The sequence below is a fragment of the Mobula hypostoma genome, chromosome 20 (genome assembly GCF_963921235.1).
Source record: "Mobula hypostoma chromosome 20, sMobHyp1.1, whole genome shotgun sequence".
NCBI lineage: Eukaryota > Metazoa > Chordata > Chondrichthyes > Myliobatiformes > Myliobatidae > Mobula > Mobula hypostoma.
In genome coordinates this window covers 19,729,612-19,745,169 of record NC_086116.1, presented here as the reverse complement: position 1 = coordinate 19,745,169, position 15,558 = coordinate 19,729,612, and the positions used below count along the sequence as shown (strand labels likewise).

The following is a 15,558-nucleotide window of genomic DNA, read 5'->3' as shown; positions in this document are numbered from 1 at the left end:
AGCCACAAAATGCAATACAAAAGATTCAAATTTGCTTTGCAAGCTGACAATAGGCTCAGATTCCCATTTCATTCCTCTGATTATGGACTTGGTGATGAAGTTCATCAGTTTAGAATAACCACCGAAGCAGCTTAGGAGAAAGATGAGGAAACAATTTATCGGCCGTGTTTAGAGCAGACAGAATTCAGCCATTGCGTAATGGTTAATGGAAGAAAAGGAGAATGGTCCCTTATATACCCTATAGTAAAAAGTTTTCATCAATCAACATTCTCAAAAAGATTATTTTCGTGCAATACTAATTAGCTGAGGCAAGTTACTCCTCTGTGAATCTTCTTGTACTGGCTTGTCCATTTCCCTGGTCAGTCTCAGCTGATGCAGTCATTTGAAATTGCTTCTGATTTAAATTTTCTCAAACTTAAATACTTTAATATACTCATTGATTATCCATGCTTATAACATTTTTCTTCAAAAAGGAGTATTTTCAAGATTTTATTTTGCCATTTATATTACATTATCACTTGCAATAATCTTCATTGTCCCTTACAGATGCAGTAATGAGTCTGAGTTTAAGAAAAAAGGGGTATCTTGGGCATTCAACTTCTGCCCCACAAAATATTCCTGGACGGCATTACTGGGTCTTATCTTGTATCTTGTGTTTTTTGCACCAGGTATGAAACTTTTCACTTGTTACTCATGTGGTCATACATTGTGTTATAAAGAACAATTAACAGTACTGCACAGTACAGACTTTATAACCTACTCTTAAGATCAATCTAACCTTTCTGTCCTACATAAACAAGTTCTTGATAAAAGCAGTAAAGCTCATTTTTACTACTGCATATCTAGTTTCTAAAACTAATTTTTAGTGTGAGGAAAAATATTTTAAGTACAGATGTGTGCTATGCATTTTAACAAACACCCATATCCAGCATATCTTCCTTGGCCATTTCTGCCAGCTGTAATAATGCCACATCATCTTCTCCCCACTTTCTTCTGCCTTCTGCAAGGTCCACTCCCTCCGTGCCTCTCTGATCTACTCATCTCTCTTTCCCCCTCCCCACCCAATCTTCCCATTATCTTTCACCCCTCAGTCCAGCAGTCGCTCCAGGTTCCTGTCGCACCACGGCTATTTACTTATTTAAAGATACAACACAGAGCAGGCCTTTTTGGCTCAATGAGCCACACACCCCAGCTTCTCACCTATTTAACCCTAGCCTAATCATAGGACAATTTACAATGACCAATTAACCTACGAAGCAGTACTTCTTTGGACTGTGGAAGGAAACCGTTACCCGCTAAGAAATCTCACCCAGTCCTGGGGAGGATGTACAAACTCCTTACAGAAGATAGAACATAGAACAGTACAGCGCAGTACAGGCCCTTCAGCCCACAATGTTGTGCTGACCCTTAAACTCTGCCTCCCATATAACCCCCCACCTTAAATTCCTCCATATACCTGTCTAGTAATCTCTTAAATTTCACTAGTGTATCTGCCTCCACCATGCACCAACCACTCTCTGAGTAAAAAACCTTCCTCTAATATATCCCTTGAACTTCCCACCCCTTACCTTAAAGCCTCTTGTATTGAGCTGTGGTGCCCTGGGGAAGAGGCGCTGGCTGTCCACTGTATCTATTCCTCTTAATATCTTGTATACCTCTATCATGTCTCCTCTCATCCTCCTTCTCTCCAAACAGTAAAGCCCTAGCTCCCTTAATCTCTGATCATAATGCATACTCTCTGAACCAGGCAGCATCCTGGTAAATCTCCTCTGTACCCTTTCCAATGCTTCCACATCCTTCCTGTAGTGAGGCGACCAAAACTGGACACAGTACTCCAAGTGTGGCCTAATCAGAGTTTTATAGAGCTGCATCATTACCTCGCGACTCTTAAGCTCTATCCCTGGACTTACGAAAGCTAACACCCCATAAGCTTTCTTAACTACCCTATCTACCTGTGAGGCAACTTTCAGGGATCTGTGAACACGTACCCCCAGATCCCTCTGCTTCCCCACACTGCTAAGTATCCTGCCATTTACTTTGTACTCTGCCTTTCAGTTTGTCCTTCCAAAGTGTACCATCTCACACTTCTCCGGGTTGAACTCCATCTGCCACTTCTCAGCCCACTTCTTCATCCTATCAATGTCTCTCTGCAATCTTCGACAATCCTCTACAGTATCCACAACACCACCAACCTTTGTGTCATCTGCAAACTTGCCAACCCACCCTTCTACCCCCACATCCAGGTCGTTAATAAAAATCACGAAAAGTAGAGGTCCCAGAACGAATCCTTGTGGGACACCACTAGTCACAACCCTCCAATCCAAATGTACTCCCTCCACCACGACCCTCTGCCTTCTGCAAGCAAGCCAATTTTGAATCCACCTGGCCAAACTTCCCGGGATCCCATACCTTCTGACTTTCTGAATAAGCCTACCGTGTGGAACCTTGTCAAATGCCTTATAGATCACATCCACTGCACTACCCTCATCTATATGCCTGGTCACCTCCTCAAAGAACTCTATCAAGCTTGTTAAACACGATCTGCCCTTCACGAAGCCATGCTGACTGTCCTTTATCAGACCATGATTCTCTAAATGCCCATAGATCCTATCTCTAAGAATCTTTTCCAACAGCTTTCTCACCACAGACATAAGGCTCACTGGTCTATAATTTCCCGGACTATCCCTACTACCTTTTTTGAACAAGGGGACAACATTCGCCTCCCTCCAATCCTCCGGTACCATTCCCGTGGACAACGAGGACATAAAGATCCTAGCCAGAGGCTCAGCAATCTCTTCTCTCGCCTCGTGGAGCAGCCTGGGGAATATTCCATCAGGCCCCGGGGACTTATCCGTCCTAATGTATTTTAACAACTCCAACACTTCCTCTCCCGTAATATCAACATGCTCCAGAACATCAACCTCACTCATATTGTCCTCACCGTCATCAAGTTCCCTCTCATTGGTGAATACCGAAGAGAAGTATTCATTGACGACCTCGCTCACTTCCACAGCCTCCAGGCACATCTTCCCACCTTTATATCTCTAATCGGTCCTACCTTCACTCCTGTCGTCCTTTTGTTCTTCACATGCTGGAACTGAACTCTAAACTCTGACACCCCAAGCTGCTATAGTGTCGTGCTAACTACTACACTACTGTGGTGCCCAGGTTCCGTTTAAACTGGCCATCTCCCACCTCCACTTTCAGTCCTTTTTACTTGAAATGTCAACAATTTCTTTCCCCCACAGATTCTGGCCTGCCTGCTGAGCTCCCCCAGTGATTTTTGCTCTGGATTCCTCCACTTGCAGTCTCTTGTTTCTTTCTCTAATGGGTCCATATTTTGTAATTCAGTACAAAGAATGATGCTTAATGTTCATCTTACTGACAACCACCACGGTTTTTGCAAGCTATTTTGCATATATTAACCATGTGATCCAACATTGTTCTTGGTGGGGTACCTAGAAAATCTGAGCACGTACATGTAAATAAACATAATTCTCCCAATTAGTTTGAAGAATCCTCACTCAAGCACAGTGTTCAAATTAGAAAATGCTTATTAGATGGAAAACACACAAAAAACAGAATGAAATGGAGAAATACTGCTGAGATTCAAAAGTAGGGAAAAGAGGCAGAGGAAAATACTGTGACTTTTAGATTTCCAAAACAAGTGCCTGTAATTTCAAAATAAAATTTAAAACTGGAGAAATTATTTGATGGTTGTCATCTTCTTATCGTGTCCACGGACAGTCTATACCTGGCCCAGCCAGAACTGGACACATTTTTGCGCCTTGTTGAATTTGGCAAGATCTGCAACAGTACAGGGTTCCTCTAGTGATGGGCATTGCAGGAGATATTGCATAGTTTGCGGCTCAGTTCCATATTCACAAGTTGTCGGGCTGGTTGTATTTCCTCATTTGCTTAGTGACACCTTTTAACATCCTACACCAGTCCTAAGTCTGTTAGGGCACTTTCAGGTTGCCCAGTTGCAATTAGCTCCTGGGGAAAGGCTTTCATCCAGTGGAAATTCCATCTTTGGGGGTTGTTTGAGACTGGAGAACCAGTCTTTCCACAAGGCGATGCGGGCTTCAGGTGGGGTTGATTGTAATGGAACAACACTGTTCACGAAGCTCTTCCTTGACTTTAGGCGGCTAGGTGTAGGTGTGTGACCATGTAGAGGGTGCCTCTCATCTGATCTTGCTGGCCACTGTTCTTCTCTATCAGGGGGAGCGATACCCACCAGGATATATAGGCTGTTGGTGTTTGTTGGTTTTAAACAACCTGTGATAAGTCGGCAGCTTGCATTCAGAACGGCATCCATCTTCTTCGCATGAGTAGGTCTTTCCCATGCAGGGCAGGCGTATTCGGCAGTGGAATAGCAAAGAGCAAGTCCATTGGTTCGCAATGTTTTCGAGCTTGCTCCCCATTTTGCGTTAGTGAGCTTATTTAGGATGTTGTCTCATGCTCTCACTTTTGCCTTTGTCTTATTGATATGGTTCTTGAAAGTGAGGCATCTGTCAAGGGTGACTCCTAAGTAGACAGGGTGCTTGCAATGCCTCAGTGTTGTTCCACACCAGGTTACTTTAAGCTGACGTTTGGCTTCATGGTTTTTGAGGTGAAATGCATAAACTTGCGTCTTTGATGGGTTTGCACGGAGATGGTTTTCTTCATAGTAGGATGTTAGTCCCTCCAAGGCTCAAAAAGCATTTTCTCCACGGTGTTAAAATCAGTGCTTTGGGCTGTGATACATAAGTCATTAGCATATATAAAATGGCGTGTGACATCATCTATTGGTTAGTCATTTGTGTAGATGTTGTACAGCAGTGGTGGAAGCACACTTCCCTGAGGAAGAACATTCTTAAACCATCACATTCTTAGCTTTCTAATGGGATATTTCAACCCATTATTCAGTATGTGCCCACATTCACACACATTGTATCTATATATTACTAAAACTCTCATGCTCTGTCTGTCTGTCTGTTTGTGACCTCCAATTAGTGCAAACGGTGCATTACAGTGGCACTTTTTGGCTAAATCGAATTAAAATGCGCTAACTTACAGAATGCAGGCAAAGTTCAGGGTTATATATTCGTATAAAATTGCTCATTCGCCAAAAATCAACAGGCTGGCTTTCACCCAAGAGCCGGTCAGCCATCATGGAAATCCCGATGACAGCCCGATGCATGATCATGGCCAGCCTCAGCAGTGACACCTACTGGAGCAAAAGGGCAGGGCAGCTCTATTTCAGGGGTCACATTCTACTAATCACCATCAGCATGTGCAGGATTGGGACAGATCTAACTGCCATCCATCAATAAGAAATAATTAAATCTTGTTGTAATGACGTACTTCGAGACACCCATGAAACCCTTTGCTGCAGCCAAAGGACAGCAGTGACTATATCACGTCCATTTAGGAGAGCGCCAACCACGTATCAAAAATAATCAGCATCCTTTAGTGTTAGTGCTTCGTATCTTCTATCCAGCATTAGGGTTAAAAAAAAAGGTCAGCCTAATTATGCTGCATGGAAAGGGAAGGGGGACATTACGGTCAAGAGATGACACCAAACGTCGATGGGAAGCGGCAAGGAGAGGGAGAGAACAAGAATCAGATGAGGCCAGGGCCGCACGATTCCAGGATCAAAGAGCCAGGACAAAAAAAGATGAGAGGAGAAGAAGAGTCAGAGGAGGAGAGGCATACATGTCTCCAGGATCAAAGACAAACAACAAACAGCAGAAGAGCAGAAGAGACGGGGGATGAAAGGAGTGCACATCTCCAGAATGATAACGAGAGGCACAAGGGTAGCAGGTAAACCAGAAATGATGCCATCAAAAGTGTCCCTTGTTAAACGAGGAGGAGCTATATTTGCTTTGCTACGCGTCGTTCTTGTTTAATAAACTGAGGTTTTCTGCTTCAGTTTCCAAAGCAAAGCGATACCAATAGCATTCAGGAAAATTTAATGTTCATTCTGGTCACATCAGACTGCAGTACCCTTCTCTCAAAGGGTGCCCCAACGGGTCACCCTGTTGACTAGTATATTTTAAGATTTATCATGAAGGACATCACAATGAACTGTTTGAAACATTGTATCTTTCACAGCAGCCTTTGTACTTCCGTGTTTAACTGCACATCTGTGTTGTAGAATTGCAGACAGATATAACAAAATTTGATAGCCTCAGTTAATTGTATGCCAGATTTTATACCAAAGAGGCTTCATTCTGAGATAAGGAGCTCCTCTGTGACATTCTGCCATGGAGTCCTGCTTTGTTGATATATTATTACACATACAATTTTCATTCCACGGGATTAGCTCTGACTTAATTTTGTACCTTTTTTAGGAATGGGTTCTATGCCTTGGACAGTAAATTCTGAAATATATCCCATGTGGGCAAGAAGTACAGGGAATGCAATGGCTTCTGGAGTCAACTGGATTTTCAATGTCCTTGTATCAGTGACATTTTTGCATTTGGCAGAGTATCTCACGTATTATGGTAGGAGATGAATTTCACTTTACCAAATGTTCTTTAATATATACTAACAGATAATTGTAAAATTTTGACTCCCACTGGCTCAATTTCATGTCTAAAAGAACTTGCTATACAATATACAACACATAGTTCTCAACAAAACCATTCTAGATTATTTGAAGGGATGTGTTTGAAATACTTTATAAATATTCAGCATCATCTGAATAAAAAATCAATGGGTGGTCATTTTGCACAGAAGGAAGTTTTCAAGGATCTGAAATTCAACTAGTGTCAATACTAAACATTGTTGTGTCACCACTGGTATTTTGTCTCAAATTTATTTTCGAGAATTCAATAGAATACATTTCAGAGCTTAGGATAAAATGTGCTGAATAATTATGCAGTGTGTTTGACAGTACTGCCTGGCAGTAAATTTCTTGATAATTCTGATGGATCTCTTAATTCAGAATTTAGCATAATTCCAACTGTTTAATCAATTGACCAACTTGCGTAGTGAAAGGAAAACAATTTTTAAAGTGAAAGCTTTGTGATTAAAACTGCTATAAAGTTTTAATCACAAAGCTTTTGTTTCTATCCAACGTATTATTTTAATTGGCAGTCTTAATTATTTGTGTTTTTTCTTTCTTTTCAGCAATCATAACATTTTTATTTTGTGCCACCATCACTGCTAATAATCAATGTAAAACTTTATTCCTTAAAAATGTTTAAGTTATCGTTGTAGGTGCAATATCAATTTAATGCACTTAGGAATTACTTGTGCTTCAAGTTTAATTTCTAAAACAGGCATGATTCTGACATATTTATCCATCTCCTAATTTTCAAACATGCTTATTTACTCAGTTTGTTATTTGTATCAACAAAATGTTGACCTTTTTATAAAATGCTATCATTGTCGATTTGTAACTGAGTGAATTATACTCATCTGGTTAGAGATTAGGAATAGTAAAGGGAAAAAAATCACTGTTTAATCGGTCACCAAACAATAACATCACAGTGGCACAGGCAATAAACAGAGAAATATCTGAGGTATATAAGAATGGAACAGCAGTTATCATGGGGGACAGATAGATTGGGTGAATCAAGTTGGTTGAGGCAGTCTTGAGGAGAATTTCATAGAATGCATTCTATGATGGCTTTCTTGAACAACATGTTGCTGAACCTACAAGGGAATGTACTATCTTAGATCTGGTCCCGTCCAATGGGGAAGGTAAAATTAGTGATCTTGTAGTTGGGGATCCTCTTGGAAAGAATGATCACAGTATGATTGAATTTCTCATACAAATGGAGGGTGCAGTAGTTCAATCCAAAACCAGTGTGTTATGCCTAAATAGTGGAGACTACAATGGGATTAGGGAGGAATTCGCTAGTGTAGACTGGGAACACAGGCTATATGGTGGGACACTTGAGGAACAGTAAATGACTTTCAAAAGTATATTCCAGTTAAAAGCAAGGACAGTAAGGGTGAGGAGAGCTAGCCTTGGATAACAAAGGAAATAAAAGGTGGCGATAAACTCAAAGCTCATACATACAAAGTTGCTAAGACTAGTCGGAAACTAGAAGATTGGGAAAACTTTAAAAAGCAACAAAGAACCACTAAGCAAGCAGTAAAGAAAGGGAAGGTAGATTATGAACATCAATTAGCACAAAATATTAAAAATGGACAGCAAAAGTTTTTATAATTGTATAAAGCAAAAAAGGGTGGCTAAAGTGAATGTAAATCCTTTGGAGAATGAGAAAATGGAATTGATATTGGGTAATGAGGAAATGGCTGAGGCTTTGATTAAACTTGGGAGCCCTGGTCTTCACGGTGGAGGACACATCTGACATGCCAAAGAGAGATGTTATAGATGCGATGGAAGGTGAGGACCTCAAATACAATAGCTATCACTAAAGAGGTAGTGCTTAGCAAACTTGTTGGCCTGAAGATAGATAAGTTCCCTGGTCCTGATGGAATGCATCCCAGGGTACTGAAAGAAATGGCATTAGTTGTAGTTGAGGCTTTGGTGATGATTTATCAAAATTCTCTGGATTCTGGGCATGTTCCAGCGGATTGGAAGACAGCGAATGTCAAGCCACTGTTCAAAAAAGGATGTAAGCAAAAGGCAGGTAACTACAAGCCAGTTAGTTTAACATCTGTAGTTGGGAAAATGCTTGAAGCTATCATTAAAGAAGAAATAGTGAGGTATCTGGGAAGAAATGGATCCATCAGGCAGACACAGCAAGGGTTCAGCAAAGGCTGGTCCTGTTTGACAAACTTACTGGAATTCTTTGAGGATATAATGAGCACTGTGGATAGAGGGGAACAAGAAGAAGAAGAAGAAAACCCTTAACTCTGAGAGGAGTCATCGGGACGCTGTCATGACAACATTTTTTTTTAGCTGGCTTTCTTATTTTTATGAGTTGTTAGCTCAACACTCAACCCAGCACAGATGGAAAGCGTGCAAGGGATTGGTTGGATTCGAACTTGGGAGCCTTCGCTCTGAAGTCCGGCACTGATGCCACTACGCCACCAGCCAGTAGATAGAGGGGAACAGATTGATGTTATTTACTTGGATTTCCAGAAGGCGTTCAATAAGATGCCACATAAAAAACTTATCCATAAGATAAGGATGCATAGGATTGGAGTGATGAATTAGCATGGATAGGGGATTGGTTAAATGATAGAAAGCAGGGATACATGAGTGTTACTCTGGTTGGCAATCAGTGGTAAGCGGTGTGCCACAGGGGTCGGTACTGGGTCCGCAACTGTTCACGATATACATTAACGATCTGGAAGAGGGGACCAAGTGTATTGTATCTAAGTTTGCTGATGATACTAAATTGAATGGAAAAGCAAATTGTGTAGAAGATACAGAGAGTCTGCGGTGGGATAGATAGGTTAAGAGAGTGGGTAAATGTCGGGCAGCTTAGAGTACAATGTTGGTAAATGCAAGGCCATCGCACTTTGGAGGGTAAAATGCAAGAGCAGATTATTATTTAAATGGTAAAAAATTGCAGCATGCTGCTGTGCAAAGGGACTTGGGAGTGCTTGTGCATGAATCTCAAAAGGTTGCTTTGCAGGTGCAGCAGGTTATCAAATGGAATGTTGGCTTTCATTGCTAGATGGATTAAATTTAAGAGCAGGGAGGTTATGCTGCAACTGTATAGGATACTAGTGAGGCTGCACTTGCAGTACTGCATGCAGTTCTGGTCTCCTTACTTGAAGAAGGATATACCAGCTTTGGAGGCGATGCAGAGGAGGTTCACCAGGTAGATTCCAGAGATGACAGGTTCAACTACGAGGGGAGGTTGAGTCACCTGGGACGTTACTCACTGGAATTCAGAAGAATGAGAGGAGATCTTACAGAAACATACAAAATTATGAAAGGGATAGATAAGATAGAGGCAGGAAAGTTGTTTCTACTGGTGAGGGGACATAGCCTCAAGATTCGGGAGCAGTAGGTTTAGGATGGATATGAGGAGGAACTGCTTTTCCCAGAGAGTGGTAAATCTGTGGAATTCTCTGCCCAGTGAAGCAGTGGAGGTTACCTCAGTAAAGATATTTGTCAAGATTGGATAGATCTTTGCATAGTAGGGGAATTGAGGGTTATGGGGAAAAGGCAGGTAGGTGGAGATGAGTCCATGGCCAGATCAGCCATGATCTTATTGAATGGCAGAGCAGGCAAGACGGGCCAGATGCCTACTCCTGTGCCTATTTTTTGTATTCTTCTGTTATCAGTGATATCAATTACTTTTCCCATCATTCACCAGATGTCATATTAATGATTTAACTTACTTTCTACTTTTACATTGCAGGCGTTTTCTTCTTGTATGCTGGTCTAGCTACCTTAGGATTGTTCTTCATATATGGATGCCTTCCAGAAACTAAAGGAATAAAGCTGGAGGAAATTGAAAGCTTGTTTGAGAACCGACTATGCACATGTGGCCTTTTGGATTCTGATGAAGGTCGGCACATTGAATATATTCGAGTGAAAGGAAGCAATTATCATCTTTCTGATAATGATACTTCTGATGTAGAATGATCTGCTGTGGTGTCTTTTATTGCTCTAAAGAATCATGGAGTTTTGGTGTCCATCTTCCCTGCTTCTGGCTTGGTGATTGATTCTGCACTTCCATGCTGCTGCTTCAGTTTAAACAAATCATGTTTCTTTTCTAATCTCTCTAATTCTAGTAGTCATTGAAAACCATTACATTTTTGTTTTATAGCTGCTAGTCCACTTGTTCAAAGAGCTGAAAATGAAGATGGCATTGTGTGGTATACAGGTGGGCAAACAAACATATTCTGAATTACATGTTAACAGCACTTGCTGCTGCCATTAGGTTCTGCATCTGTCACTGATGCAGATTAAAGTTGTAGCAAGTAGTCACTTCAGATTATAACAGCTTTTACATTCAAAATCTATAATCTTAAAAAAAGACAACTGTTTTAGCTTAATTTTAGTACGCTTATTTGTTAACCATGTAAAGTCAGTATCCTAAGTAGCCTGTGGTAGCGTATTCAAGTGCTGATGGTCTGTATCATGTTTCTGCTCAATTTCTCTTCTGGCAAACACTGATTTTTCTTCAGGTCTACACAGAAGTTGAACTTTCTCAGAGGCAACAACACGACTGTTTGTCAACTTTATCTTCTTTGCCACATTCTCATGATCAGTTACATAGCAGAGATCTTCAGCAATCTGGCATCTTGGATAATGAAGTATGTTAAGACCAAAATTTAGTAGAAAATAACTTAGAAGGGAATATTTCAATATTAATTAGAAGATAGTCTTATTTGTGGATGGGAAGTGTATTTCTAGTGCCTAGTCAAACTGTCAAAGTGCTAAAACGATTTATATGGATAGTAATTATTTTAAGTGACATTACCAACTTTAAGTTCCCTGTGAAAGTACTAAACTTTACAAGGTATCATCTTTAACGATTGAACAAAATCTGTTGTGTAACAACATGCATATCACATTTGAGTTTTAAAGTCACAAAGCAATTTAACTGGTATTCGAAATGGAAGATTACAAATTCTGACAGAAGACTACTACATGGGATCTTTGTCTCCAAATTTTTCCCAGTTTGCTTATGAAGAAATACCTTTACAATGTCGTTTGGAGGTGGTGTTTGTAACTATGTAGCAGACAAGTGGCCTTTGACTTTCAATTTTCTATCCTTGCTATCTATGGGTGCTAAAGGTTGACGGTTCATATTACTTATCACAACTCTGGTAAGGTTCAACAAGTACTCGTGGGAACTGCAGAAAGGAAAGCAAAATTATATTGGATTAGTATATTTTTAAATGTGTGATTATTTTGCTGCTTATTTTCTCTAAACCTATTCAGAGATTCTTATTTTGTTGGAGATAGAGGCCAGAAATCTCCAATTATCTTGATAACCAAAGAGAGATCAGAACACACCTGTGGTAATTGCTGCATCCCACAGAATTAAATATGAAAAAAAATCCATTTTATTGGAACAATGTGTACCACCAATCTCGAGGCAGACAGCTTTTTAATTGAGTAGCAGATAGTGCAGTACAATATTATGTAGCAGTTGTTTTAGAGGTATCAATGAAAACCAAATATTGTTTGCTATCTGTGCTCAAATGCAGAAGGGAAACATTCACACCAAACTGAACTTCTACTTAACTTACAAACGTTTGCACATTAAATTCCTCATCAAATCTAGTGTTTTTAGTACCTTACTATGAACCTACTTCATTTGTTAAATCATGGTTGGCTTACAGCATTTTTAAAAAATGGATGGACCAAAATTGTATTATTTTGCATTGCAGTGTGAAGTAATTATGTACTTTTTGATTTTAAAATACTACAGTCAGAGCATAATGTATCTAAGAATTTAGTGCTTTGAAATGTATGAATAAGTCACCATTAATGAAAAGTAACCACAAAAGCATCGACAAAAATCACTACTCAAACTGAGGCACATTTTATGTCTCAAATTGTGTCCCTACTGCAGACTATGTTAAGCTTACTGTCAGTTCTTAAAACAATATCTTGAAAGGAATTATAAGACTTACAGTTTGGTACAATGGGCCCCTCTGAGACTTGGAATACCAGACTAATGTTATGGGTGTCTCCAAAATTTCTTCACTCTAATGCCAACAGTTTGCTCATTTGTTAACTTTGCACATACTAACATTAACTCTTTGTGATACTGCTATATTTGTTAAGAAGTGCCTCAGGTCACTGTTTGGTGAAAATGGAAAAAAGAATTTTGTCATCAGACGTCATTCACCAAAGCTTGTAAGTTCATAAAAAATTTAGCCAGGTATTTCAAATAACAAGAAGTAAATTTGCCTATAGATTTGCTAGATAATAGTCTGGTCAAGTTACATACAGTGTGCTTATTAGTTACTAAATTATTGCAATGGTTTCACTGTGCATATTTTAAATTTGGTCTATTAAGTGTTTCATCTGTCCACACTACATAAAAATCAACATTGTTAAATGCTTGTGTTGTACCAGTGTATTTCTATATGGAACAGATTATTCCGTTTATTGATGTAAAAATATCTAATTGTAATATTGATAACCTGACAGAGAATATTGCAGAGTTGAGTATATTTTTCATGCAGAATTACATATAGATGGAGACCATAAAACTTGACTGAATGTATTTTTAAAATTTGTTAGTTTTCATGCACTAAGCTGTGCACATCTTCCAATTAAGAACTGAACTTCAGAAATGAAGGTGTTATGTTTAGATGGTATGTATAAATCAAAAGAAGGGGACCCTTTATTGGATGATGAATGTCTAACGGTAAAATTTTTAAGAAGTACTTTGTGTAGCTAGTTGAATATATTGGGATTACCAAGGTAATCTTTGCAATGTACTAAGAATTGTATTTCAAAGCTACTATGATAAAATGATGGTCATAAATAACAATACACATAATGAATGTAATGTTTATAAATAAAGTAATACTGATATTTATAAATACCTGTATAGCACTTCTTAACACTAAAAGGTAATGTTCCAGTGAAACTGATCAATAATCAGAATTCATTTTCCTTTATTCTGTGCTTTTAATGTACAAATGTAGTTTCAGATGAACATTGCTGATATGAGCCAAAACTATTCACCATTTGTTAAATAACTGGAATTTTACAACATTCAAAAGTTAATTCTAATAACTAATACAAAAAAGATTATACTGTTTTACATAGTACAGGAAATGTAATATTTAGATTCCTTGGCAATTCCAACACAGTATTCAATTTTTTTTAAATGGGTACTGGGGATAACTATCATCTGGGAGACCTAAACTTTATTAAAGTATAATATTTGTACATTAGTGTTGTAAAATCAGATTTGTTAATGTTATGTTTTAATAGTTATGCTTTCTATAAAATTATATGGATCTAGTTATTGAATTGTTGACTCAAATGAGCTGTCAAGGAAAAAATAAACATTTAGTTGATCAATATTGTGTTATCTTCAAATATAATTTGATATTTAACATAACAAAGTCAAATTAGCATTGTGGTGAATGAAAATCCACAATTTAAAAATGTTAAATGCAAATAAGACAAAAATTTAATTTTCCATGTCTGGCACAAGCAAGTTGATATTAAGTACCAAAGAATTTATATTCCTATCCAAAATCAGAACAAAATTTTAGTGTCTTTGCTGTGAAATCCTGTATTTTAAAATCTTTCAAGCCCAAGAGATGTGAAATTTGTTTTCCTATAAACTCAGTTTACCAATAAATTTAATATATTATTGACATGCATGGCTTCGAACTGAATTAAACACTTGGATAAAAGAAGGAATTTACCATATTCTTCCAGATTGGTCTACAGTGATCCCTACATTAATATTCAAGGAAATATATTTTCTTTTGAATTTGGCTTTAGTTGTGTAATCCATTGGTATAACCAAATAATTATGAAGGATCAGCAATTTTACATTCAGATGATGAAGGAATTAGTATCAATTTAAAGCACTGTCATTTTTTTTATTTGAAGCTGTACTTAAATTTCAAAGAATGAATGGAATCTGAAAGGATACAAGCAAAGCTGCACCAGATGATAGAGGATGGTGTGGAAAGAGTTGCACATTGTACAGTGAGGGGTACTGGATAAGAACAGAAGAGAAGAATATTTATATTTCAAGAATAAATTGAGTCAGCAGTAGGGTGGGTCAACAAGTTTGTGGTTGCTGAAAAGAATGGATGAATGTGATGTAGCTGTGTTAGTGGGTTTAATGGCTGTAGTTGAAAAGAGCTGGGTGCAAAACAACAAAAATGGTTTCCACCAGCAGAATTAATGAAATAAAGTTTCAAAGAAAGAGAGTGAACTGAGGATCCAACCTATCACAGACATCATCTTTATCTCCAACCCTCTGCTGCAACTTAACAGTTTATCTCTCACTTCCAGTTTACATGAAGGTCATTGAACTGAAATGTTTTCTCCATCAATGCTGCCCAATGTCTGTGATTTGGGCAATTTGTTTGTGAGCAATTTCATACAAGAATACTTCCATACGTGGGTCACTGAGTGATTATGAAAGGGAAGAATTTCATCCAGATGTCACAATATTTCAATTAAGTAAAACATCTGATCATAGCAGTGGAGATCATTTCAGTTTAAGGCTCAAACATGGGATCAATTTTGTCCACGTAATGTCATAGAAGGCAATGAATTTATCCACTAAGCCACAGTGACAGTCATTTTGTAACAAAGTAGCTCAGTAAAAATAAACCAAAATAACATCCAAATGGTATACACATAAAGTTGTAAAGGACAGTAGTTGCTAAAGTTTCAGAAAAATGATGGACACAGAGCTATAATTACCAAAGCATCATTGAGCATAGTGAATTTTAACAAATTAGTTTCTGTTCCTTAGCCTTGAAAGATGTTTTATATGCTGGAGAGTTTTCCTGTTAATTCCTTTTCTTTTATTACATTCTGAATCCAGTTAAGTTACAGACAATTTTCATTTTGAAATGTTTATTTTACCTTTTGAGCCTGTGGAATTTGAATTTCACTGTTGCCGCATTTACTTTGGCTTGAAACAGGACCACTGTAGTTTGCATTAATTTTGGTCTTGCCCTCATTTTTGG

At 38.5% G+C, this 15,558-nt stretch overlaps 1 protein-coding gene across 4 annotated transcripts in view; it reads left to right on the top strand.

Annotated features, from left to right (window-relative positions):
• LOC134359363 (proton myo-inositol cotransporter-like) overlaps positions 1-11,184 on the top strand; it is a 169,136-nt gene extending 157,952 nt beyond the window's left edge. For 2 of the 4 annotated variants that reach the window (XM_063072496.1, XM_063072495.1), the window contains 4 exons: positions 547-668; positions 6,336-6,488; positions 10,281-10,430; positions 10,692-10,819. In XM_063072496.1, coding sequence (XP_062928566.1) covers positions 547-668; positions 6,336-6,488; positions 10,281-10,430; positions 10,692-10,771 — 505 coding nt within the window. In that variant the 3' untranslated portion in view covers positions 10,772-10,819. Of the gene's footprint in view, positions 1-546; positions 669-6,335; positions 6,489-10,280; positions 10,523-10,691; positions 10,820-11,052 lie in introns of those variants that run through there. The other 2 variants (XM_063072499.1, XM_063072498.1) reach the window with 2 other exon arrangements.
• The last annotated feature ends 4,374 nt before the right edge of the window (positions 11,185-15,558 follow it).